This window comes from Hyla sarda, chromosome 4 (assembly GCF_029499605.1).
Source record: "Hyla sarda isolate aHylSar1 chromosome 4, aHylSar1.hap1, whole genome shotgun sequence".
Classification (NCBI taxonomy): domain Eukaryota; kingdom Metazoa; phylum Chordata; class Amphibia; order Anura; family Hylidae; genus Hyla; species Hyla sarda.
Genome location: NC_079192.1, coordinates 142,557,348 through 142,584,645, shown reverse-complemented (window position 1 = coordinate 142,584,645; position 27,298 = coordinate 142,557,348). Strand labels below are relative to the sequence as shown.

General features: G+C 45.1%; 1 protein-coding gene across 3 annotated transcripts in view; it reads right to left on the bottom strand.

Annotated features, from left to right (window-relative positions):
- Positions 1-27,298, bottom strand: part of DMXL2 (Dmx like 2) — a 184,816-nt gene that overhangs the window by 76,179 nt on the left and 81,339 nt on the right. For all 3 annotated transcript variants that reach the window (XM_056572295.1, XM_056572293.1, XM_056572294.1), the window contains exons 18-21: positions 25,331-27,004; positions 23,630-23,740; positions 11,909-12,078; positions 4,985-5,082 (exon numbers count right to left, since the gene is read on the bottom strand). In XM_056572295.1, the coding sequence (XP_056428270.1) occupies positions 4,985-5,082; positions 11,909-12,078; positions 23,630-23,740; positions 25,331-27,004 (2,053 nt within the window). The remainder of the gene's footprint in view (positions 1-4,984; positions 5,083-11,908; positions 12,079-23,629; positions 23,741-25,330; positions 27,005-27,298) is intronic.

Below are 27,298 nucleotides of genomic sequence, written 5' to 3'. Positions count from 1 at the left end.
AAATGGAGTTACAAATTTTGGGGGGCTTTTTTTTTTTCCTATTCTCCCCTGTGAAAATAAAAAATTTAGGGTAACACCAGCATTTTAGTTAAAGAAAAAATATTTTTTCATTTTCCCATACAACTTTAATAAAAATGTATCAAACACCTGTGGGGTGTTAAAGGGGTACTCCGGTGCTTAGACATCTTATCCCCTATCCAAAGAAAAATGGAATCAATAAAATTTCAGCAAATTTTGGATGCTAACTTGATGCCATCTGTGAAAAAGCTGAAGTTAAAGAGAGGATGGCTTTTACACACCTCGAAATCCACGGGGGATTATATCAAGAGGAGTAAACTGAAGGTTTTGCCATGGCCTTCACAATCTCCTGACCTCAACATAATTGAAAATCTATGGATAGACCTTAAAAAGAGCTGTGCGGGACATACAGCCCAGAAATCTGAAAGAACTGGAAGACTTTTGTAAGGAAGAATGGGCAAAGATACCTCAAACAAGAATTGAGAGACTCTTGGGTGGCTACAAAAAGTGTTTACAAGCTGTGATACTTGCCAAAGGGGGCAGTACAAGATATTAACTCTGCAGGGTGCCCAAACTTTTGCAGACACCATTTTTTTGTTTTCTGTTATTTTAAAAGTGTAAATGAGGGAAATAAAATCTAACTTTTGTTGACATATTATAAGAATGTCTAATCTGTAATTGATGCCTTTTGGAGATTTTTCCATCTTTCCTTGGCTTCTTTAGGCACATTAATACAAATTTTTACCAGGGGTGTCCAAACTTTTGATCCCCACTGTATTGGGTGCTTTACCAGCTGTTTTTCGATTAAGTTGCACTGATAAACCATAAAATTGTCAACAAATGTTGCATTTTTGGTACAAAAGAAATCTTAAAAAACTGTGTGTGCATATAGACATAAAGGTCCCTACAGTCTTTCAAAGGACATTGTCAGAGCTGTTAAATACATGAAAGTAACTAAAGCAGCAGGTAGAAGTTTTAATTACATGAATAATTTATAGACATGAATTACTGTCTGTAGAAGTATAATCTACGTTTATCTAATATGTTTATGAGTTGCAAGTTCCCTTCGGGCAGATGCGATTACCAAATGGAACAAAATCTACCTTCGTTATCTCAGCCCTTCACCACCTCTTTGACTTGATTAATAGCCCTAGAGAAAGTCATTTCAGTCAGCACAGGAGGTGACAAGTCAAATCTATTAATCCCTTAAGGTTGTTTTTTTTTTTTCTTACATTTTTGCACTTTCCTTTTTTACGCATCTTCTAAAAATCATAACTCTTTCAGTTTTCCACCTACAGACCTATATGGGGCTTTTGCGCCAGCAATTTTACTTTGCAATGAAATCAATCATTTCACCACAAAATCTACTGCGAAACACAGAAAAAAAAAATATTTGTGGGGCTAAATTGAAAAAACAAGCCAAAACTCAGTTATATAACTTTTGGGGGCTTTCGCTTCTACGCTGTGCACTTTTCAGTAAACTTATATGGGTTTGAATTTGTTTTACTTCTTTTAAAAAATAATTACTTTTTGTAAGAAAATTTTGTATGTTTAAAATGGTCCTCTTCTGACCCCTATAACTTATTAACTTAATAACTTTATTTTTCCATACACAGGGATGTGTAAGGGCTATGTTTTTGCGATCTGTTGTTATTATTGGAATCATTTTAGTTTTGAAGGGACTTTTCGATTGCTTTTTATAATTTTTTTTAGGGTATATATAGTAGAGCTGGGCGGTATGAGCACAAACGTGTATCAGTGTATTTTTGTGAGTGAAGGCGGTTCTACGGTATTTATTGATATCCGCCCCCCCAATGTGTCCTGGGCGCCGCTTCTCTTCCATCCCCTGTCCCCACATCATGTCACCGCAAGGGCTCCTCTGCTCATCCTCCTATGAGTTGCGGACCGCTGGTGCTAGAAATCTGTACTGTACTACAAATAACGTTTCCCGGGTTCTGGTACCGTCTTCACTGTCCTGCGCTGCGGTCTTGCTGTTTCCTATGGACGGGAAAGTCACAGAGCTGCCAGCCTATCATCGGCCAGGGCGGGACATCGCTGCGGCCAGTGATATGCTGAGCGCACTGTCATGTATGAAGCCGGCCTGCTCCTTACATGACAGTGGGCTCAGCCTATCAGCGGCCAAGGCGGAACTTCGCTCCGGCCGGTGATGGGCTTACGGCTCTGTGACGTTCCCATCTCCAGGACCGCAGCAGAGGGACCGTGAGGCCGGTAACGGGGAATGTCGGAAGGGGAGTTAAAGTCTATTTTGTTTATTTTTGCAGCCCGGTCAACGTTATTTGTAGCACAGTACAGATTTCTAGTGCCGGCGGCCCGCAACTCATAGGAGGATGAGCAGAGGAGCGCTTGTGGGTGACATGATGTGGGGACAGTTGTGGGGACAGTGCAGCTGATAATTCATTGGGGGGCGGAATAAAAGCAGAACAGCGCTCGCGGGTCACATATGATTAGTTCCCCGATGTGGGGACAGCGCGCTGCGGCGGATAATTCACTCATTCAACGGGGGGGGGGGGAGGGGGGGGGGTGTTGCCCCAACCAGTATTGCGGTATGGGGGAAATTCATATCGTGCAGGAAAAAAAATTGGTATTCGGTATGAACCGGTATACCCCCCAGCACTAATACAAAGTGACCAAACATACGCAAATCTGGACTGTAATTTTTTTTTACGTATACGCCATTGTCCATGCGGTTTAACCCCTTCCCTTTTGGGTAATTTTTCATTTCTGCACTTATGATTTTTAGAAGGTGAGGAGGAAAAAACTAAACACTTAATTTTCCACCTACAGACTCATATGAGGACTTGCGCCACTAATTTTACTTTGTAATACCATTAATAATTTCACCACAAAATCTACGGTGAAACCAGAAAAAAATATATTTGTGGGGCAAAGTTGAATAAAAAAATAAATAAAAAAAATGCCATTTTGTAAATTTTGGGGGCTTCCGATTCTGCGCAGTGCACATTTTAGTACAAATGACATCTTATCTTTATTCTGTAGGTCCATACGGTTACAAGGATACCTACCGTATTTATCGGGGTATACCACGCACCGGCCTATAACACGCACCCTCATTTTACCAAGGATATTTGGGTAAAAAAAGTTTTTTACCCAAATATCCTTGGTAAAATTAGGGTGTGTGTGTGTGCATGTGTATACCCCGATACGCTGTTTCTGACCCCGCAGAAGCCCCCAGGAAAGGCAGGGGGAGAGAGGCGGTCGCTGCCCGCTTGCGTTACATTACGTAATGACGAGTGACGTCGCGTTACTCGTCATTGGGCCTTGCAGCGCATAGCAACGACGCATAGACGCCACACCGGAGCCAGAAGCACAGCGGACCCGACCCCGGCAACAGATAATCATAAAACCGGGGATGGGGGAGGCAATGGGGCAGCGGAGCCGGCAATGGGGCAGCGGAGCCGGCAATGGGGCAGCGGAGCCGGCAATGGGGCAGCGGAGCCGGCAATGGGGCAGCGGAGCCGGCAATGGGGCAGCGGAGCCGGCAATGGGGCAGCGGAGCCGGCAATGGGGCAGCGGAGTCGGCAATGGGGCAGCGGAGTCGGCAATGGGGCAGCGGAGTCGGCAATGGGGCAGCGGCGCCGATAGCCAGGGGGAGAGAAGCGGCGGCAGCAGGGCTCTAGACCCCAGGAAAGGTAGGGGGAAAGAAGCGGGCAGCGACGGCCTCTCTCCCCCTGCCTTTCCTGGGGGCTTCTGCGGGGTCAGAAAAACCGGGGGGATGGGGGAGGTAATGGGGCAGCGGCGCCGGCAGTCTCTGGACCCCAGGATAGGCAGGGGCGGAGAAGCTGGCAGGCCTCTGGACCTGCAGAAGCCGCTGCACTTCATTGATTTAAAGCGCCCGCTTTAAATCATTGAACTGCAGCGGCTTATCGGCGTATAACACGCAGATAGACTTTAGGCTTAAAATTTTAGCCTAAAAAATGTGCGTTATACGCCGATAAATACGGTAATTATATAGGTTTTATTTTACTACAAAAAAAATAAATAAAAAAAATTATAACTACATGCACCAAAATTATTATGTTTAAAATTGTCATCTTCTGATCCCTATAACTTTTTTTTTTTTCTCGTATACGGGGTGGTACGAGGGCTAATTTTTTTGCATCGTGATCTGAAGTTTTTATCAGTACCATTTTTGTTTTGATGAGACTTTTTGCTCGCTTTTTATACATTTTTTTTTAGGTGAGCGCATGTCATACGGCAGGAGCCCGCAGTGGAAGTAAATATACGTCCATTTACGGGAAGTGGTTAATTAACGTTATATTTTTACAGTTCGGACATTTATGCACATATGTTTATTTTTGTTTAAATATATATTTTTTTTAAATGGGAAAAGGGGGGTGATTTCAATTTTTATTAGTGAAGGGGTTAAATTACATTTATAAAAAAAAATTTTTTTTTTACACTATTTTATAGTCTCCATAGGGGACTGTTACATGCAATCATTAGATTGCATACACTGAACAATGCCATGCCATCGGTGCTCCATTTCTCCAGCCTGCTATGGGTGACTGGACCCTTGGAGAACCCATCGGACGGCAAGGAGGCAGGTAAGGGCATTCCTGCCATCCCTCTCAGCTGCCATCCTCTCAGTGTTTTTTTATTTTTATTTTAGACACCACAATCAACTTTGATCACAGGGTCTAATTGGTTAGACACAGGTCCTGGCAGCTGATAGCTGCAAGGACCACCCCAACATGCCACGTGCTCAACTCCTGAGCCCGCATCATAGAAGTGGAGTGGGCACATGGTGAACATGAACGCCCTGCGTCCTTTAGGGTTTAAACATTATATTTCTCTCAGAAATACTATTAATATCAAAGAGAATGGCAATATTTTGGACAAAACAAACCAAAACCACCACCCCCCCAAAAAAAAAAAAATAATAATAATATATATTAGTATTTTAATTTAATTACAGACTACTTGCCTGAATAAACCCCAGAGAACAGCCTTCTTCTTCATTGCTAGGTAGAAAACTGCAGCATCTAATGGATCATTGTTTCTCTGAAATGACGCTTTAGCAACCTGTTAAAACAGTTACATTTAGATACAATATATGTGAAATGAAGCCAAGCATAAAATAATCCTTAATTCCCATAGAAGATAATAGTTTTGTATTAATAAACTTATCACCCAAGTAGAAGACTAAAATAATGATCAGTAAATAGTAAGACTAACCCGCCATTAAAACAAAAATGAATAGAAAATAAGAAGGCATCCTATCTTGTACAAGGCATCAATACATACCAGAAAAGACCAACAAAGAATGGAGTCACTTAGAAAGTGAAAGTACAAGTTGTAACTTTTATTATGCAATTTAAAATGTTTACATATAAATCTCAACATCAGAGACCTAGGAGACTCTACTACAGAGGAAAACAAAATGACCACATCCTTTCCTCAACACAATACCACTGTTACATAGATGTTAATAAAAAAGAGCACTTAGGGTCATGTATGTGTAATGTGATTGGCATTAAAGGGGTACTCCCCTGGAAAAAAAATTTTTTTATAAATCAAGTGGTGCCAGAAAGTTAAACAGATTTGTAAATTACTTCTATTTAAAGATCTTAACCCTTCCAGTACTTATCAGCTGCTGTATACTACAAAGGAAGCTCTTTTCTGTCCATAGCAGGACTGGTTTGCTATGGGGATTTGCTCCTACTGTGGACAGTTCCTAAAATGGACAGGTGTCAGCAGAGAGCACTGTGGTTAGACAGAAAGGAAATTCAAAAAGAAAAGAACTTCCTCTGTAGTATACAGCAGCTGATAAGTACTGGAAGGGTTAAGATTGTGAAATAGAAGTAATTTACAAATCTGTAACTTTCTGCCACCAGTTGATTTAAAAAAAAAAAAAAATGTTTTCCAGTGGTGTTCCCCTTTAAAAACCTGGACCGAAATAAAAAGTCACATACAAACTAGTAACACAGTAATGAAAAGATATGGAGTAAGGAGATGAGCCACCCCAACACGCGTTCTGAAGCAGCCTTAGTCTTTGACACCCAGATGAAGGCTGAGTGACTTGATTTGTATTTCTCTGTTTATGAAGGGAAGGTGTCCGAGATAAAATAGTCATCAAGCAGACAGATTTTTCTGAACCTCCCGTTCTCTTATTGAAGCGTGCTAAAGTCAGCCTCTCCCTAGTTTGCTTTGGCTGACGACAGAACAAAAACGGCATCCGCATTTACAGCTCCCCAACACTTTATGTATGTTAAAAGTAAGGTAAAAAGTAGATTTTTTATGCTTACCGTAAAACCACGGCCCACTGACTGTGAGCTAATCAGTTTAGTCCCAAAGCAATAGGAGAGGACTGACAGAGAAAAAAAACAAACAGCAGGTGTCCGAAGGAACAAGAAAAAGAACCGAAAACAACCCCTTGGACAGAAAACCGAACCATAGCAACAAATACAATGGGTGGGTGCTGTGTCCTCCAATTGATCTTCCACGAAAGATATTTAATGGTAAGCATTAAAAAAATCGAATTTTCTTGGTCAGCTCCATTGGGGGGACAAAGAGGGTGGGAAAAATACCAAAGGCAAATGACTGAGCCACTGCTGCCTGCAACAACTTGCAACATAAACAGTCGTCAGCTGACGTAAAAGTGTGCACCTGGTAGAATTTTTTGAAGGTGTGCAAGGACGACCAGTTGGCTGCTTACAGACTTAAGGCCGAAGCCCTATTGCGGATCGCCCAAAAAGCCCCAACGGAAAGCATGGAATGCGTAGTAACCCGAAAAGGTGGGACCTTCCTCTTACGACGATAGGATTCCGAGATGGCAGAAAGGATCCACCGCGAGACGGTGGCCTCGGAAGCCCCTTGTGACGTCCCTACGGAATCACAAAGAAGGAGTCACCCTGCCGGAAGGAGGAGATGACGGAAAGATAGATCCGGACAGCTCGAACAACATCCAGACAATGTAGGGAACTCTCCTTTGAGTTAGATGGAGCCAGACAAAATGAAGGAAGAACGATCCCCTTGTTCACATGAAAGTAGGAAACTGCCTTGGGCAAGAAGGAGAGAGGCAGCCAAAAAACAACCTTGTCCTGATGAAGGACCAAGAAGGGAGAGCGACAAGAGAGAGCCGCCAGATCGGAGACCCTCCTAATGGAGGTAATCGCAATGAGGAAGACGACTTTCCACGAAAGGACGCGAAGAGAAGTGTCCCGGAGAGGTTCGAACAGAGCCTTTCTCAAGGCGCCAAACCCCAGGTTGAGACCCCAAGGAGGGGTAGGAGACCTGTATGGCGGCACTGCATAGGCCATGCCCTGCACGAAGATGCGGACATGAGAGTTGTAAGCTAACGGCCGTTGAAGAAGAATAGAAAGAACAGAGAGAGAGCTGAGTGCCAAGCGCTCAGGTAACGCTCAAGGGAAAGCCAAGCGCTCCGGTAACGCTCAAGGGAAAGCAAAAGATAACCGGAGAAGCAGACTGAGCCTCGCACCACCGGAAATAGGCCTGCCAGGGGTGATGGTTAATCCTAGCGGAAGAAGGCTTCAGAGTCTCGGCCCAGAGCAGAATCCTGGAGACCTCCACCATCAATGAGCGACTGCCGCCCTGGAGATTGATATACGCCAATGCTGTGACGTTGTCCGACTGGACTTTAACAGGACGACACTGAAGGAGCCTCTCCCAATGGAAGAGGCAAAGAAAAATGGCACAGAGCTCCAGAAGATTGATGGGGTAGTGAGCCTCCTGAGAGGACCAGCAACCCTGAGCAGTTAGGTCCCGAAACACACCTCCCCAACCCAGGAGACTCGCATCAGTTGTTACGACCTGCCAGTGGAGGGGAAGAAACGACTGCCCCTGGGAGAAGGATGGAAGAGTGGAGCCACCACAGAAGAGATCGACGAACAGAGGGGGACAGAAGAATCCGGAGTGGAAAGGAACTTGTCCCATCGGGCCAGGTTGGCCAGCTGGAGAGGGCGACACCGGAACTGACCGAAAGGACCTGCTTCCATGGCCACCACCATCCAGCCCAGCACCTCCATGCAGAAGCGAATTGGAACAGGAGAGGGGTGCCGTAGATGACGAACACCCTCCCATAGAGAGCGCCGCTTTTCCAACGGAAGAAGAACTCGGGTGCCCGCTGTGTCAAAACAGAGACCCAGGAAGTCAAGGGGGAAAGGTTGGACTTCTCCCTGTTGATTACCCAGTCGAAGGCGGACAGAGTCTGCACCGTGACATGAAGGATCTTCAAGTTTTGGGAACGGAAAAGAACTTTGATCAAAAGGTTGTTCAGTTTAGCAAGAACCGAGATCTCCCGAGCCTGAAGGATGGCAATCACCGCTGTCATGACCATGATGAAAACCCTGGGAGCCATGGCTAGGCCAAAAAGGAAGAGCCACGACCTGGAAATGATCTGCAAGGACAGCCAAGTGGAGAAATCGCTGATGGGCGGGGAAAATGGGCATGTGCAGATAAGCATCCCGGATATCCACTGAAGAAAGAAACCTCCCTCTGATGAATGGACGTGACCACCGAGCAGAGGGACTCCATATGAAAATGGCGCAGGAGCAGGTGGCGGTTGAGCAGTTTGAGGTCCAGATTGGGGTATTTCCATACTCAGGAGAAATTGTGTTACAAATTTTTTTTTTTTTTTTTTTGCTTTTACCTCTTGTGAAAATAAAAAGTATGGGGCAACACCAGCATGTTAGTTTAAAAAATAAAAAATAAAAAAAAATTTACACTAACAGGCTGGTGTAGACCCCAACTTTTCCTTTTCATAAGGTGTAAAAGGAAAAAAAAGCCCCCCAAATTTGTAGTGCAATTTCTCCCGAGTACGGAAATACCCCATATGTGACCCTAAACTGTTTCCTTGAAATACGACAGGGCTCTGAAGTGAGAGCGCCATGCTCATTTGAGGACTTCATAGGGATTGCATAGGGGTGGACATAGGGGTATTCTACACCAGTGATTCCCAAACAGGGTGCCTCCAGCTGTTGCTACACTCCCAGCATGCCTGGACAGTCAGTGGCTGTCCAGAAATGCTGGGAGTTGGTGATTTGCAACAGCTGGAGGCTCCGTTTTGGAAACACTGCTGTACAATACGTTTTTCATTTTTACTGGGGGGGGGGGCAGTGTAAGGGGGTGTATATGTAGGGTTTTACCCTTTATTATGTGTTAGTGTAGTGTACAGTTTTTAGGGTACGTTTACACTGGCGGGCGTTTACAGTGAGTTTACCGCTAGGCTTTGTGCTGCGGCGACAAATTTGCCACAGCCCAAACTTGAAGCAGAAAACTAACTGTAAACCTGCCTGTGTGAATGTACCCTGTACATTCACATAGTGGGACAAACCTCCAGCTGTTTCAAAACTACAACTCCCAGCATGTACTGACAGACCGTGCATGCTGTGAGGTGTACTTTTGCAACAGCTGGAGGCACACTGGTTGGAAAACCTTCAGTTACCTAACTCAGTATTTTCCAACCAGTGTGCCTCCAGCTTTTGCAAAACTACAACTCCCAGCATGTACTGATCGCCGAAGGGCATTCTGGGAGATTTAGTTATGCAACAGCTGGAGGTACACAACTACAACTCCCAGCATGCCGAGACAGCTGTTTGCTGTTTCGCCATGCTGGAATTTGCAGTTTTGCAACATCTGTAGAGCTATAGTTTAGAGACCACTGCACAGTGATCTCCAAACTGTGGACCTCCAGATGTTGCAAAACTACAAATCCCAGCATGCTCAGACAGCAAACTGCTATGTGGGCATGCTGGGAGTTGTAGTTTTGCAAGATCTGGAGAGCGACAGTATAGAGATCATTGTGCAGTGGTCTCAAACTGTAGCTCTCCAGCTGTTGCAAAACTACAAATCCCAGCATGTCTAAATAGCTCTCTGGGCATGCTGGGAGTTGTAGTTTTGCAAAATCTGGAGGGCTACAGTTTAGAGACCACTCTATAATGGTCTCAGACTGTAGCCCTCCAGATGTTGCTAAGCAACTCACCGGCTTCCGTAGGATCTTCGGCGCCGGAGTTCGGCGCCGGTCCTGTGTCGTTTCCCCGTTATGCCCCGCCTTTTGTGGGTGGGAAGGACGGGGAAAGCGAAAGTAAAGCCCCCCGCCCCGATCTGCTATTGGTCATCGCATCTTGATGACCAATAGCAGGGATAGGAGGGGTGGCACCCCTGCCACCTCACTCCTATCGCTTCAGGGGGATCGTGGGTGTCTTGGACACCCGCGATCCCCCTTCTATTCCGGGTCATCGGGTCACCATAGACCCGAATCGGCGCAAATCGCAAGTGTAAATTCACTTGCGATTTGCGCCGATCGCCGACATGGGGGGGTCTGATGACCCCCTGGGCATTTGCGCAGGGTGCCTGCTGATCGATATCAGCAGGCACCCCGTTCCGGTCCCCGCCCGGCACGCGGCAGGGACAGAAATTCCCATGGGTGTATGGATACTTCCTGGGTCCTTAAGTACCAGAAAGCCAGGGCGTATCCATACGCCCTAGGTCATTAAGGGGTTAAAAATCAAGTGCTATTCACTCCATTGTGGATAACTGTGAGTCCACATATAAATATGGTGCCTGTCTGGCCACTCAATGCTGTTGTCTATAATTCCTGTATGCACCTGCAAACTGGGTTGGAGTGATCACTGTATTAAAATAATTTCTAAGCCCCCCTCATCCCCCACTTAAAAACTCCTGAACCTCCACCTAAAAACCAAAAAAGAAAAGGAGAAAGAACCTAAATACAGGCCCTAGCTAGAAAATAAGAAAAAGAAGACCAGGTCTGGATAACTCCAGACCTGTGTCTGCCTCCCACTGACACTAGGCTAAAACTGATTGACTCAGGGTCAGTAGGCAGACTTTCTTTTTGTATGCCTAGTGTCAGCAAGATATACCCACGGTCTGTGTCCCCCAATGGAGTCGACCGAGAAATGATTTTTTGGATACTTCATGAATGTGTTACATGCACATTTATGCATGCATATTAGAAACGCAAGTCCCGGCCTGATCACAGGTATCATGACAGCTTTTGTCAGCGGTTTACTTTAAGACTGTTATCATGGGTAAAGCTCTTTTGGACTTTATATAGAGGTGCAGAACCTTCAGGTACAAAAGCACCCACCTCTTAAATGAGAATGTTACTTACATTACCTATCTGTGGTTTAATGCAATGGCTGATTTAAAAATATTAATATAAAGTGATCCCTCAACTTACAATGGCCTCAACATACAATATTTTCAGCATACAATGGTCTTTACTGGACCATGGTAACTTGAAACAAGACTCAACAATGCTACGGACTGTCCAGATCTGCGAAATGTATCAATGGCTGGAAGACCTGACCAATCAGAATGGGCATTCACTGGTAAAAACCCTGTATTACTGAAGCATATGCACTGACTGGCTGTTTGGTAGCGCCCCCTACAGTACAGGGAGGTATTACATGTTCTGTATTTCTCTTAACCTGTGCCACAGTTAGCTGCTCTTTTAGACACCAAGGGCAACTCCATTTAACTTTTTTAGGACATTGCGTGAACTGTACATTACCATGAAGAAGCTCCTGTCCTCTACATAGACAGTGATTACAGCAGCTCTTTCTTACTTCCAGCAGCTCTTTCTTACTTTTATAAGTAAGGAATTGTTTTATCTGTATTAGTTATCTACTTATTTTTCTCTAATCCTCACTTTTTCCTTTTTTTGGATGACATTTTGGTGGCTTCAGAACCAATTACCAGGTTTTCATAGAGTTATGGTCTCAACATACAATGGTCGTCCAGGAACCAATTAATATTGTAACTTGAGGGACCACTATATAAATAAATAATATACACACACATACACACACACACACACACTTACACAATTTTAAATAAAGCACATTTCATTTAGATACTCGGTAACTACCTTTTCTATGCATCTGCGGAGAGTGTTTATATTCCTCACCCACCAACCAATTCCCATTGCTCTGAGTTCAGACCACTGTGGATCACCCCTCTGAATTGCTGGGATCATGTTTAATAATTCTTCCTCAGCCTCGGAGTGAAAGGCCCATGCAAAATGACATGTGGATAACCCTACAAAACAAGTGAAAGTATGTCAAAATATCCAATAAATAAATACATCATTGAAAGTGCATCATAAAACCCACAGACAAAGAAGGCAATAGACATAATTATGTATGGGAGACATAAACATAAAATGTTCTACCACAAAAAAACAAAACGAGGAGACACCATGCAAAGGTAACACACATTGGTCACTAAAGAGGACCACACAATTCGATATTGTCAATGATCAAGATATGTATTAAACTGCATCCAGCAGCAAAAAATGTTTATATTATCACAGGCAAAAAGTGTCATATGAAAAAGTATAGAGCCATCTTAGTTAGCTAGGGCCGAATTAAGCAGTACCAGTAATGCCAATATTAAACCAAAGGTTGTCCCTGTCCCAACGCGTTTCTGTATGGGGGATGGGTCAGACATAGAATCCCCCACACTTCGTCAGGAGACATACAGTAACAAGGTGTGCCAATCCTCACACCATTAGGAAAATGGCTAATTGCATATAAGGACTTATGGTATAGCCTATTGCATATGACTTAAGATTAGCAACTAATACTAGACATTCTCAATAAAATCATGTCAATAAGATCAAGACAAGAAAACTGTCATGCCCAAGTAAGCATGTCATAGCACTGTGTAGTCAAATGCTGATACCTGCAAGAGAAGACAGACAGAAAATACACCGACATTAGAGTCAGGTAAACCAACACTTACCTCTTCTGCAGGGTCTCACAGCAATTAGATAGAAAGACTGGCAAATACTCAGTCCTGGCTACTGCCTAAGACCAATGAAGGGGATCTGTATAAATAGGATAAAACGTAGTCCACTCAATAACCTTATAGTAAAGAAAACGTGTCTATATTAAGTACGCCCGCTGCCCACCATGTGTGAAACTAACAGCTAAATGTACTTACAGACATCCGAAATTATCAAACGTAACTCTGCTGTGGCAGTGTATGCCAGCACAGTGTCCGGATAGACGTGCTGTGTGTGCACGCCGGCGTCTTGCTGCACAGTGTGGCGCAGCCCACTGCTGTCATAAAGGTCCCGTCCCTCTGATGCAAGCAAGGGGCGGGGCCTCTCATCCCCTCCATAAATCGGGTAATTAGAGTAACTGACAGCGGCGTCGCTAGTGCTTACAGATACAGAAAGGGTAAACTGATTATGGCTAATAGGGATCTATGGATAGAAGTAAAGGAAAAAAGCTGATCTGAAATAAAAGGCTCTAGTCCACCGGACTATGTAATATTAGGTCTGTTATATCTAGTCACCAACATTGTTAGGTAGAGGGGTTTAGTTTGTCATCCTAGACCCCGGGTAGTGGTAATGACTAAAGGTATTCTTAAGGGGCCAGGGACTATGGTCATCGTCCTTAGCAATCAAAAGGACTGTAATACAGTAACCCCCTAGTTAGTTAGGGTAACTTTCTGACACTTCCTATAGTGTAATGGAAGAGTCAATAGTTGGTAGGTTGCACTACAGAATAGAGGGCCATTGCTGTCGCCCCTAGCAACCAGTGCAAAGAAGTCAAGACACATAAAAATCAGGTAAATGCCTAGTTTATATTTAGAAAAGGCAACCAGATAGCGACCAGTGCGGAGTCATCACCCCTAGCAACCAGGTAGAAAACTAGATTAGCCAACATCAAAGTAAACAGGTAGCTGCCAACTTATATAGAACTCATAGATGGCCAGGGAGAGGATAGTTAGTGGTATTATATTATATAGGGGACCTCACGAAGATCAGTAGTTGTCCCTAGCAACCAATAAACTGAGATTACATCTATTAATGTACAAAATTATATAGCTAATTCAGAGATCAGGATGAGGTCAATTCTTAACCACTGCAGAATTATGCGTTGCATATAGATAGCGGATACTGGGCAGCAGATTGGGGACGGAAGCCTGATCAGGGAGAGAATATGGCTTACAGGGACCTAAGGAAAGCTGATTCGCCCTATCAAGGACCTAAGCTAGAGGGCCCTGATCCTAGAAGGCATGGACATCCTTAAAAGAACTGTACCGTATAACTGGAACCTCCTATTGTATCCTATAAAGCCCTGCTTAGGGTTGGTCCTAGGAAACAAGACCAACTAATGTCTCCACTCTCTACCTACCACACCACCCAATGAACAATCTTCAGCCCCAGTAACCACCATTGGTGCTAACGCCAAACATGTAGATATCACAGAAAGTGGGCAAATGTAAGTTGTTTGTTATTAAGAATTGACCTACTCATCCTGATCTCTGAATTAGCTATATAATTTTGTACGTTAATAGATGTAATCTCAGTTTATTGGTTGCTAGGGACAGCTACTGATCTTCGTGAGGTCCCCTATATAATACCACTAACTATCCTCTCCCTGGCCATCTATGAGTTCTATATAAGTTGGCAGCTACCTGTTTACTTTGATGTTGGCTAATCTAGTTTTCTACCTGCTTGTTAGGGGTGATGACTCCGCACTGGTCGCTATCTGGTTGCCTTGTTGGTGACTAGATATAAACAGACCTAATATTACATAATGCAGTGGACTAGAGCCTTTTATTTCAGATCAGCTTTTTTCCTTTACTTCTATCCATAGATCCCTATTAGCCATAATCAGTTTACCCTTTCTGTATCTGTAAGCACTAGCGACGCCGCTGTCAGTTACTCTAATTACCCGACTTATGGAAGGGATGAGAGGCCCCTTTCTTGCATCAGCGGGACGGGACCTTTATGACAGCAGTGGGCTGCGCCACACTGAGCAGCAAGACGCCGGCGTGCACACACAGCACGTCTATCCGGACACCGTGCCGGCATACACTGCCACAGCAGAATTACGTTTGATCATTTCGGATGTCTGTAAGTACATATAGCTGTTCGTTTCACACATGGTGGGCAGCGGGCGTACTTAATATAGACTTGTTTTCTTCACTATAAGGTTATTGAGTGGACTACGTTTTATCCTATTTATACAGATCCCCTTCATTGGTCTTAGTCAGTAGCCAGGACTGAGTATTTGCCAGTCTTTCTATCTAATTGCTGTGAGACCCTGCAGGAGGGGTAAGTGTTGGTTTACCTGATCTAATGTCAGTGTATTTTCTGTCTGTCTTCTCCTGTCTAGTATTAGTTGCTAATCTTAAGTCATATGCAATAGGCTATACCATAAGTCCTTATATGCAATTAGCCATTTTCCTAATGGTGTGAGGATTGGCACACTTTGTTACTGTATGTCCCCTGATGAAGAGTGGGGGATTCTATGTCTGACCCATCCCCCATACAGAAACGCGTTGGGACCGGGACAACTTTTGGTTTAATATTGGCATTACTGGTACTGCTCTAGGCAGCCCTAGCTAACTAAGATGGCTCTATACTTTTTCATATGACACTTTTTGCCTGTGATAATATAAACATCTATTGCTGCTGGATGCAGTTTAATACATATCTTGATCATTGACAATATCGAATTGTGTGGTCCTCTTTAGTGACCAATGTGTGTGTTACCTTTGCATGGCGGCTCCTCTTTTTTTTTGTGGTAGAACATTTGATATTTATATTTTATCTAGCATATAATTAGAAGCTAAGTTTTATACAGCCCCCCTGTTCCCTTTGGAACAACATTTCTCAAAATTCTGCAAATTGCTGAGGGGACCTATTCTTCAATACTTGCTGGTATATGGCAACACCTTTATATACTTGATTTCTTATGAGACATAAACATGGGCTCATAAAACAGGTAAAAAATTAATAGTCTCCTTGACAGAATTCTGAATTGTCTTTAAAGAGTTACTGTCATTAAAAACAACTTTTTTTTATATAATACTCCCTTAAAAACTAAGCATTTTCTTAATATAATTCATAAAATATTTGATTGTTAAAGATTTGAAAAAAAATAAATAAATAGTTTTAAACACAAAAAACCCAACAATGACCACTAGGGGTCTCTGTCTCTTTTGTAAATAAACCCAGGTTACCTATTCTGTTTGGTCCTAGCAACTAGAAATTTAGGCCTGTTTGCTGAGGGGGGGGGGGGGGATTTTATCTCCTTGCTCTGCTCCCTCCTGTGCCTCAGTGTATAATCCACCTTTCACCAGTGTGAGCTGAACCCTTGTGAGATCCAGACAGCTTGCAGCCGTTTCAAAAGAGGGAGCATTTCCATGCACACTGACGAGCAATTCAAGGTGCTAAATTTTTAATTTATATGAAAAAGGAGATTTTTATGCTTACCATAAAATCTCTTTCTCGAAGGATCCATTGGGGGACACAGACCATGGGTTTATGCTGCTGTCTCTAGGAGGCTTGACACTATGGCAACAAGAAAAAAGTCAGCTACTCCCAGCAGGGTATACCCGCCCACAGGCACCTGAGGTAATCAGTTTAAGTCCTAGAGCAATAGGAGAAGACAGACAGGTCAAGAAAAACCCCAAACTGTCCGAGAACCAGAAGAAAAAACATAACTGAACACACCCTCGGACAGAGAACCAAGGAAAATCCCAAAAGGGTGGGAGCTGTGTCCCCCAATGGATCCTTCGAGAAAGAGACTTTACAGTAAGTATAAAAATCTCCTTTTCTCTATCGGCTCCATTGGGGGACACAGACCATGGGACGTACCAAAGCCGTCCCTTGGGTGGGTAAGGAAATCAGTCAGGTGGACAGCTGGACCACCGCCGCCTGCAACGCCTTATGGCCCAGAGGAGCATCAGCTGATGCAAAGGTAAGAATCTGGCAGGACCTTGTGAAAGTGTGCAAAGACGACCACGTGGACGCTTTACAGAACTGTGAGGCAGAAGCCACGTAGCGGAGTGCCCAGGATGCCCCGAAAAACGGGTGGAATGAGCCAAAACACTGAAGGGTGGGATCTTCCCCTTGCAGCGGTAAGCTTCTGAAATAGCAGACCGGATCCACCGAAAAATGGTGGCCGTAGAAGCAGGTTGTCCTGTACGACAACCTTCCAGAAAAAAGGAGTCACACTGCCGAAAGGAAAAGGTGACTGAGAGATAAGTCCGAACAGCCCTCACCACAACAAGTTTGTGGGGCAAACGCTCCCTGGTAAGAGAAAGGGCCAGACAAAAGGACGGCAGGACGATATCCTCATTGAGATGAAAAAGTCGAAACCATCTCAAGTAAGAAGGACGGACCTGGACAGAAAACAACTTTTCCTGGTAAACAACCAGGAAGGGAGAACGGCAGGAGAGAGCTGCCAGCTCTGACCCCCTCCTCCTAACAGAGGAAGAGCAATAAGGAACGACACCTTCCAGGGAAGGAGGCGAAGAGGAATGTACCCGAGAGGTTCAAAAGGAGCGCCTAAGACTAAGTGTAAGTACCAAGGGGAAGAAGGGGACCGATAAGGAGGGGCAATGTGTGCCACTTCCTGAAGCAGGTCTGGGCATGAGAATTGAAAGCCAGAGGATGTTGAAAAAGAATGGAAAGGGACAAACTTTGACCCTTAAGGGAGCAGAGAGCCAACCCTTGGGCCAGCCCGACTGCAAAAGGGAAAAGGGTCGGGAAAGGAAAACCACGACCTGAGAAAAAAAGGCTGAGGCTCACCCGATGAAAATAAGACCGCCAGGTATGGTGGTAAATCTCTGCAAAGGAAGGCTTGAGAGCCCTCAGCATGGTGCGAACCACTTGGGAAGAGAAGCCGCGGTCTCAACTGCCACGCCGTCAAAAGCAGAGATGGTAAATTGGGGTGGCGCAGGGGGACCTGAGATAGGAGGTCTGGACGAGAGGGAAGGCGCAGTGGTAAGTCGTTCAGGGGCCTGACCGCGACAACGTACCATGCTCGCCGGGGCCAGTCTGGGCCACGAGACTGGTGGGAACACCTTCTGCTGAGAGTTTCCTCAGGACCCTGGGAATGAGAGGAAGGGGAGGAAACATATAAGGTAGGGCAAAGCCCAACCAAGAAACAGATAAGGTAGCAAAGCCCGACCAAGAGAGCAACGCTTCGGTTGTGGCGGGACGCGCAGAGGTTCATGCCTGGAGCGCCCCAGAGGTTGCAGGTCACTGTAAACTCCTCCGAATCTAGGGACCACTTGCCTTGGACTGCTGAGGACCGGCTGAGAAAGACCACTTCCCAGTTGAGTGTGCCCGTAATGAAAATCGCTGAGATGGCCGGAAACCTGAGTTCCGCCCAAAAGGGAATTTCCCAAAGAAGCAAGCAAAGATAGAAATGCCTTAGTCCCAACATGTTGATGGGGAGAAGGGCTTCTCGGGGGACCAAAGCCCTAGACCGGCCGGTCCTTGAAAACACCTCCCCAGCCCGACTGACTGGCAGGAAGGGGCAGGAAGGAGCGCCCCTGAAGAAGCAGGGGAAAATGAAACTACCATAGAAGGGACCGACAAGACTGTCAAGATAGAAGGATCTTGCGGTGGAGAGACCATGGAGACCTGTCCCACCGGAAGAGAATCACCGATTGAAGAGGTAGTAAATGAAACTGGGCGAATGGCACGGCCTCCACAGCTGCCACCAACCGACCCAGGACATCCATGCAAAAGCGAATGGAAACTGGAGCAGGGTGCCGAAGTCATCGGCGGAGTCGAAAGCGGGCAGAGGCCGCGTCAAACTGGAGCCCCAGGAGAGAGGTTGGACTTGTTCTGATTGACCATCCAACCGAAGTGAGACAAGGTCCAGAGGTCGACTAAGACTCTCCAGATTCTGGGCCCTGGTTGGAGCTCTGATCAGGAGGTCATCCAAGTAAGGAATCCCTGAAACAACTCTTGTCCATAAAAGGGGTATCACAGGCACCAGGACCTTGGTAAGGCCCGCTGGGAAGTGGCCAGAACGAAGTGGAGAGCCACGATAGAAAAGACCATCCGGAACTACAAAGCGGAGGTACCGCTGACGACCGGGAAATATTGGGATGTGAAGGCAGGCATCCTTGATTTCCACCAGGGAAGAAAAACTCCCCTTGACCCATGGACGCCAGTGCCGAACGGAGAGACTCCATTCAGAATGGGGAAGCAGAAGATGCTGGGTGAGATGATCGGGAACCAAGATTGGGCAAACAGAAACGCCTTACTTGGGGACCCCAAAGAGGTTGGAATAAAAACCTTGAAAAACTTTCCCCTGAAGGAACAAGGACAATAACTCCCTGGATGAAAGGGAACTGGAGCGTGCCCCGAACTGCCTTCGCTAGAGAGGGGGACGGGGGAACGGGAAGGAAAAAGCAATCCCATGGAAGGGAGGCAAATTCGACCCTGTATCCATTGACTAGCACATCCCTGACCCAGGAATCCTGAACGTGCGTGGTCCAGGCATCCTGGAAGGGTAAGAGGCGACCTACCATCCGAGAAAAGTCAGCGGGTGGGGGTGACCCTTCAGGCCGAAGTAGGCCTACAGATGCCTGATGGGGCCGCAAAATGGCCGGAACGGTTAGCAGACCTCCGGGAGAGACGGGTGAGGAAAGAAGGAGCCCTCTTGCCGTGAAGGCGCCTGGCTGGACCCTTTGTTGGTACCAAAGGTATGAAAGACCGGAAGGAGGAGGACTTCTGATAGAAAGTGGTTCTGCGAGCCTTATCCAGAGGCAATAAGGAGCTCTTTCCGCCCATTGCCTCACTTATTGAAGGCGGTGACCGCTGTTCCAGGCTTTAAGCCACATGGATCGATGGAGGGCTACCAGGTAACCTGTGGCGAAGGCAGCACAGTGGCCGCGCATAGAACAGAATACAGAAAATCTCCAGCTAAGGAGAATTGGAGAGCTAGTGAGGAACCTGCTGTACCAAAAGCAAATTTAGCCAAAGTCTCCACTGTCTTGTCCGCTGGATCCTTGAAGGCAGCCGCATCAGCCAACGGCAGGGTAGTCGCCTTAGAGAGGCGGGAGACCGGTGGATCCACAGTTGGAGAGGAGGACCACCGAGCAATGAGGTATTTGGTGAAGGGATTCCACGCTTGAACTTTCTTGTCAGGGTGCCACCAGGCGGATTCCAGCAGGGTGTCAAATTCAGCGTCAGAGTTGAAAGTCTTGGGTGCCGGACAGGCACAAAAAAAGGAGACTTCTGGAGCAACGTCCGAAGTTCCTGGGTCCTTTAGATGGGAGGTGTCTCGTATGGCCGAAACCAATGAGTACACCACATCAGGCATATCAGGCCGTCCGCCGAATCAGAAACCTCATCCACAAATTCTCCAGGAGAATGGGAATGAGGTCTGGAAGGAAGGGGTCAGGCCCGATGAAAGGGAACTGTTGGAGCCACGTCCGAAGTTCCTGGGTCCTCTAGATGGAAGGTGTCTCTTATGGCTGAAAACAATGAGTGCACCATGTACGACATATCCGTGCGGTCCTCTGAGTCAGAGGCCGATGGGAAACTTCATCCACAAGTTCTCCAGGTGAATGTGAACGTGTGAGACGGCCCTTGCTACAAGTGGGAGCAACGGGGCGATGCCTGAAAGGGGAGCGCCGGTGTCTGCCCAAAGACTCGGGTGACGAGTCAGATGAAACACCCCTATGATGCTGCGAGAGCGTCAGTATAGGGGGAAGTGGGACCCTCCGGAGAGCCGGTGTAAGGAAGGGCCTCTCCAAGGCAGTCACCACATACTGGAAGACCTGAGCCAAGTCGGATATAGACTGGGAGAGGGAGGGAACCCAGGCTGGAGGGGCGGCCGAACCCACCGGATCTGGAAGAGCAACCGGGGTAGAAATAGCAGGGGGGTCTGGGGGAGCAGTGGTGTAGGCCGAACAAGTGGTTCAGCAGAACCGAACATTTTTTAAGTTACAACCTTTGTTCCCTAAGGCAGCTGTGAGTAGCATTTTGCAATGCCCATAAGAACTGTGGCTGAGATGAGAAAACCTCTGAACCAATAGCCAGAGGGGGCCGTGCTAAACCCAAGGGCTCTGTGACTGGCCCTGCAACAAAAACCCCTATGCGCGCGCACAGCGCTGATTGGGGCTTAGTTCGCGCCCTTATGCAGGCTTCAGCGGCTCTGGGTGGGCGGAGTCCAAGTAAAAAACAGCCCAGGACGCGCTGCCTAAGTGAAAGTAAGAATGGGTGCCGAGCGCCCGCAATGAAGATAAGCGCCGCGGCTGTCTTCAGCAGTCGCGTTACAGTCAAAACACCATACACACGTCCAGTGAAACACCAGACACACTGCTCAGCCCCAGATATAATAAAAATTCCCCCGTAAAGGCAAGGAGGGAAATCCCTCCTGGCCAGCCCCAACAGCCCACATATAGAAGAGTGGGCAAAAAAACTAGGGGTCTCCAGAGGTTGAAAGTCCACTCCTGTGAGAAATAAAGGGGGGAAAATAGTCACCTCAGTCAGAAGAACTTACCTCATGAAGGCTTCCCTATGAAGTATTCAGCCAGCTTTTGTCACCTGCATCATGTGGGGCTACTATGTGCGAGCGAGGCGAGCAGGGAGGTAGGGGGAATCGGACCCATGAGGTACAACCCCAGGCGATGACCGTTGGCAAGAGGGGGTTAACAGTACATCCAAGATGCCTGCCCCCTCAATCGCAATGGGGAAACAGTGAACCACAGTTCCTGGGTCCCCACCTGAAAACAGTAAATAAAAGGGAATAAAAAAATCTAACACGTCCCTAAACTTAAAAAGAAACAAAAAATATGAGACCTGGTCTGGAGAGAACTCCAGACCAGTGTCTACCTCCTTAAGACACTAAGCTAAAACTGATTACTTCAGGTGCCTGTGGGCGGGTATACCCTGCTGGGAGGCGCCAACTTTTCTTGTTGCCATAGTGTCAAGCCTCCTAGAGACAGCAGCATAAACCAATGGTCTGTGTCCCCCAATGGAGCCGATAGAGAAAGTTATTTATCTTTGGTCACTTTATGAACTTATTTCTTAGGCAGTTTGCATCATATAGGTTCCAGATGGCTGCTTTAGAGTTATATATATCATGCACTTTAGGCACAAAGCTTTACAAATGTAAAAATGTTTGTGCAAGCCTCATGACCACAGAGAGGGAGGGGGGAAGAAAGGAATAAATTAATCATGTTTCTGAAGAAACGCCCCCAGTCTCCAGAAGGACTGCCAGAAGAGTGAGAACAGTAAAATATAGATCAAAAGGTATGTTACATATAAAACCATTCATATAATTATAAATACAGGTCTTGGGGTGCACTACTACACTGATTTGCGCATTAATTTTTCTTCCCTTGGGGGCTTCCGTTTCTACGCAGTACATTTTTCAGTAAAAATGACACTTTCTCTTTATTCTGTAGGTCCATACGGTTAAAATGATACCCTACTTATATAGGTTTGATTTTATTGTACTTCTGGAAAAAATCATAACTACATGCAGGAAAATTTATACGTTTAAAATTGTCATCTTCTGACCACTATAACTTTTTTATTTTTCTGTGTATGGGGCAGTATGAGGGCTCATTTTTTGCGTTGTGGTCTGAAGTTTTTAGCAGTACCATTTTTGTAATGATCGGACTTTTTGATCGCTTTTTATTCATTTTTTCATGATATAAAAAGTGACCAAAAATACGCTTTTTTGGACTTTGGAATTTTTTTGCGCGTACGCCATTGATCGTACGGTTTAATTAATGATATATTTTTATAATTCGGACATTTCCGCATGCGAAGATACCACATATGTTTATTTTTATTTACACAGTTTTTTTTTTTTTTTTTAAATAGGAAAAGGGGGGTGATTCAAACTTTTATTAGGGAAGGGGTTAAATGATCTTTATTCACTTTTTTTTTGCAATGTTATAGCTCCCATAGGGACCTATAACACTGCACACACTGATCTTTTACATTGATCACTGGTTTCTCATAGGAAACCAGTGATCAATGATTCTGCCGCTTGACTGCTCATGCCTGGATCTCAGGCATTGAGCAGTTATTCGGCGATCGGACAGCATGGAGGCAGGTAGGGATCCTCTGGCTGTCATGTAAGCTATTCGGGATGCCGCGATTTTGCCGCGGCGATCCCGAGCAGCTCCCGGCATTAGTTTACTTTCACTTTAGATGCGGCATTCAACTTTGAATGCCGCGTCTAAAGGGTTAATAGTGCGCGGCATCGGGATCACTGCCGCGCGCTATTAGCCACGGGTCCCAGCCGTTACTAGGTGTCGGGCCCGACCCGCTCTGATGAGGGGCCATGCCGTGGCCCCACGTTATAGAATGGGAGCCAACCCATGACATACATGTATGTCATGGGTCGGGAAGGGGTTAACTGCTAAATATAACATTGTGAATTCTGAGGCCAATACTACATATATCTGCCTCTGTTAATTGATGTGCCTTGCGAAATGCTGTCTGGGCATGCTGGGAGTTGTAGTTCTGCAAAATATATATATGGCAATGTATGTACAGTATGTATATACATATAAAGTATTTTGCGAGCACATGCGCAGTAGATATGAATACAGAGTGGGAAGAAGGGGGGAGGCAGTGAATATTAGTCAGGCGGAGTACTGAACAAACAACGCTGATGTCACAGTACCCATGGCCAGGATCGTAACCTCGCCCATGCCACTTGTTTCGTTTCTCATTTGCATACTCAGGAAAATGAAGATAACAGAGAAGCGGGTCCAGGCATGGTAAGCATCATTTTAATCAATTGTCACCTGCACTATATATGTGTGTGTGTGTGTGTAAAAAGAAAAGGCGCTTTACCTTGGTGAAGCAGCTGAAGACGATACAATGGAGGAAGGGATGTTAAGAGACACGTGTGTAACCTCATAGCCAACAAGTATCTCAAACCACATTCATCAAGGTTGTCTCCCCCTGGAAACACATATATAAAATGTAAGTACAAGCAGTGACATCAATGTAGTAAAGGAAGAACTGAAATTTATATAGGAATGGAGGAAAAGTGCGTTTCATGCAGCAGTCGTAGTAAAGTATCGGTGGCTATTACTTTCGGTTGATTGACTAAGTAGCCACAGCCTCTTAATGAATCAAATGTTGTGGGAGCTGCCCCCGTGCTTTGAAATCTACACCAGCTGGAGTTGCTTTCTGCCACAATATATGCTAGCTTGCAGGGTTAAGCCACGCCCACTTTTTTGGGAACAGGAACAAGTTGTGTAAGTGTGCAAACAGCTACACTACATTTTTTTTGCATACAAGGGCTTGTGCAAAAATGTACAATCTTTCTACACCTAAAAAGCAGGTGTAGAGGCTTTCTAAATCATCCCTGGTATGTTTTGGTACACAGGACAAAAGCAAGACCTTCCTTTATATTTAAAGTTTAAAGCGTAACCGTCAGATCCAACAAAAAAATAAAAAATTTTAATATATCACTCAGTACCTAATCCGGACCATGTGCATCTAATTTTTATGTGTCTAGCACCTTTATTTTTTTATTACACTTTTAATTTAGCTCACTAGTCTGAATTTTTCTCAAAGGGAGGGGGCGTGGCCTCACTGTGCAGGTCTCCGCCCCTCCCTCAGTATGCTGTCTGCTCACATCTCCCCTAGCATTAGCAAAACTAAAACTCCCAGCTTGTCCTCACTGACAGTAGTGGGACACAAGCTGACAGTGGGAGGATTTTTCCTCCAGCTGTGAGCCTTGCGCTCACACCTGTCAATCAAGGAAGTGTGTCCATGACATAGGTGATGATGCATGGACACAACAGGACTAGTATGTGTCCAAGCAGGCAGGGGGGCAGTTGTTCGTCTGGCTTTTTCAGTATGAAATACTGAAACTTTTCTAATGAAAGCAATTGCAAAAACTATTGGTTTTGCATGCTTTACAACATATCAAAAGTTTTTGTATCTGACAGTGCCCATTTTAGACAGGTGATAATACCCGCCATATATTGTTTTGGTTAAAGGGGTATTCTGGACTTATCTGGCATATTCCACACAATCTGTCAAATTGCAGATAGATACAAGTCTCACCTCTGGGATCTTGATATCTCCATCCCCATGTGGCCTTGGTTGTTTTCTAATTTCGAACGACCTCATGCACTCACAACCAGGCCAGTGGGGGATGGAGGCCCTTAGTCATAAAATAGGTGAAGGTCCCACCAGATTGACAACACGTTCACTTGACACTTAAAACACTCAAATTTTTGATGCCTTGATACTAGGAAGTACAATGGTAAAAAATTCTTTCTAGCATATCTTTCATAGGTATGATCCTGTTTTACACTCCTTCAATTAATTCTGTCAAATGTTGTGTGAACATGGCTTAACGACAGTGTGGTTATACAAAGAATTTGCACAGGTAAAAAAAAAGAACTAATTGGTTTAAGCCATTTTCTGTGTTGCTTATGGTAAAAGTCTAAAAAGATATTGATAATTACTTTTTTTTTTTTTTACTTCAGTTCTACCAAAAGGTTACATTAACTTATGATGCTGTTGAGGAATTACCTGTGTAGTTATCTCTGCTTTCCCCAAGCTCTGTGCTGGTCGTTGCCACTGTGTCTGCTAGAGCCACTAGAAACATCTGCTCTAACCGAGTCAAGCCAGGTAAACTGGAATGCATAAGATGGCTTGAAAGTACACTGGCGTGCTCACGGCCAAAGTAAGTAGGCCCATACTGGGACAGGTTGATAACTTTGGATCTGATTTCTCTTCTTTCAATTTCAAAGCCTATAAAATCATCGGTTGTCACATTCTGTACCTGAAATAAATCAGAATACTGGTCATCTGTTTTACTATCAAAACTAAGTTTGTGGGTTTGGGATATTTTCGTTGACTCTTCTTGAGCAGTATAAGCTACATCTTGATCAGCAGATAGCAGTGCATACAGTGGTAGAGGAGGAATTGAGTCAATCTCTGTGTATTCTCGAGTCCCATCCTTTCCAGTGATAATCATGTCCTTGGCAGTGCTGCCACTTACACTGATAGTCCGTGAGAGGTGACGTTTTGGAGCAGCTTCATCCCCAGTGTCTAAATCCTTTACAATGGCAACCTCCCCAGCAATGCACTTAACTAAATGTGAAAGGATGGCTTTTGCACGTCTAATTTTTCCCAAGTCCATAAGTTCAAGCAGCTGAGTTGGGTGATACTGAGGAAGAGTTGGAGAAAGTACATGGGCAGCTTCAAAAAGACCTCCATCCTGAATAACAGTTGGGCTGCCAAAGACATCATCGACAATAGCAGCTCCATCAATTACACTGGTTTTCTTTGATATAACATGAGTTTGCTCTGACTGTCCTGTATTAGTTTCAAAGGCAGAGTTGTCAGCATCACCTAACTTCACATTGTGTTTCCACTGAGCGTAAACATGCATTTCACAGTCCATCCCAACTACTAATATGCCATCTCTCACCCAAGACAGAGATACTGGTAGTGAAGGTGTACCATCCACTGAAGAGACCAGATCAATGGATCTGAGAAGAACCCATTTAGATTTTATGCCCTGTTTTATACTACCACCTAGTGGTAAAGTGATGACAGCAATCCCATCCTTGCTATTGGTCTGATCAGTAACAATGCCTGACAATCGTCCATACATGAAAATATTGGATCCAACTCCAACAGTAAGTACATGCGAGCCATCTTCTTTTGATACCCAGTCCAAGTGTACCAAATGTTTAATGTTCGGCATGAGATGCTTTTCTCTATTTAGAAACACATCAGATTTAGAATATACAAATAAATTACTATCTACGCTCACATGTGCATCAAGCATGGTGCCAACTCTTATTAAGTCATCAAGATGTATAGTTTGTTCTAAAACCCATTCTGAGCCGCCAGTGGATTCACATTCAAAGAGACATACGTGCATAGAAAATTCTTTGGAGACATATCCATTGTGTTGAATGGGCTGCTTATACGCCACAGCAAGTCTTCCAGTGTAAGAACAACTTACTGCAACCGGTTTTCCTGTTACAGTCACTGAACTGCTACTCTCATCAAGTCCTTCATTCATTAAAGACCATTCCTTCCAGCAATAGCTATACTGTTCTTCACCTCCATCAAACTCTTGAAGTGGCTGCACACTGCATCTCCAGAATCGCACTTTGGAGTCTGAGCATGTAGTAACCACTAGGTATGGTGCAAGGCACACTGGGTAAATTGATGAGGAACTAAGATGGCCTGTTGGGAGAAAAACAGATGACTTAAAACAAAAACTGGACATAGGAATTATGGAATGATACATAACATATAAGATGACTGCTGCTCAGATACTGCTGTTGGGGCTCTTAAAGGATCAGTCCAAGTCATCTCTGCTTTCCTCTTTACATAGCCTCTGAGTCAATTGACATCAACCCCGCATGAGGAGTTGTCTGTCCGCTGTGTCAAACATCATCGCTTCAGATAAAAGGTGGTGGGGTCTCTACAGCCCAGCAGATTAAATATAGTTTACTCTTGTAAACAGTGTAAAATATA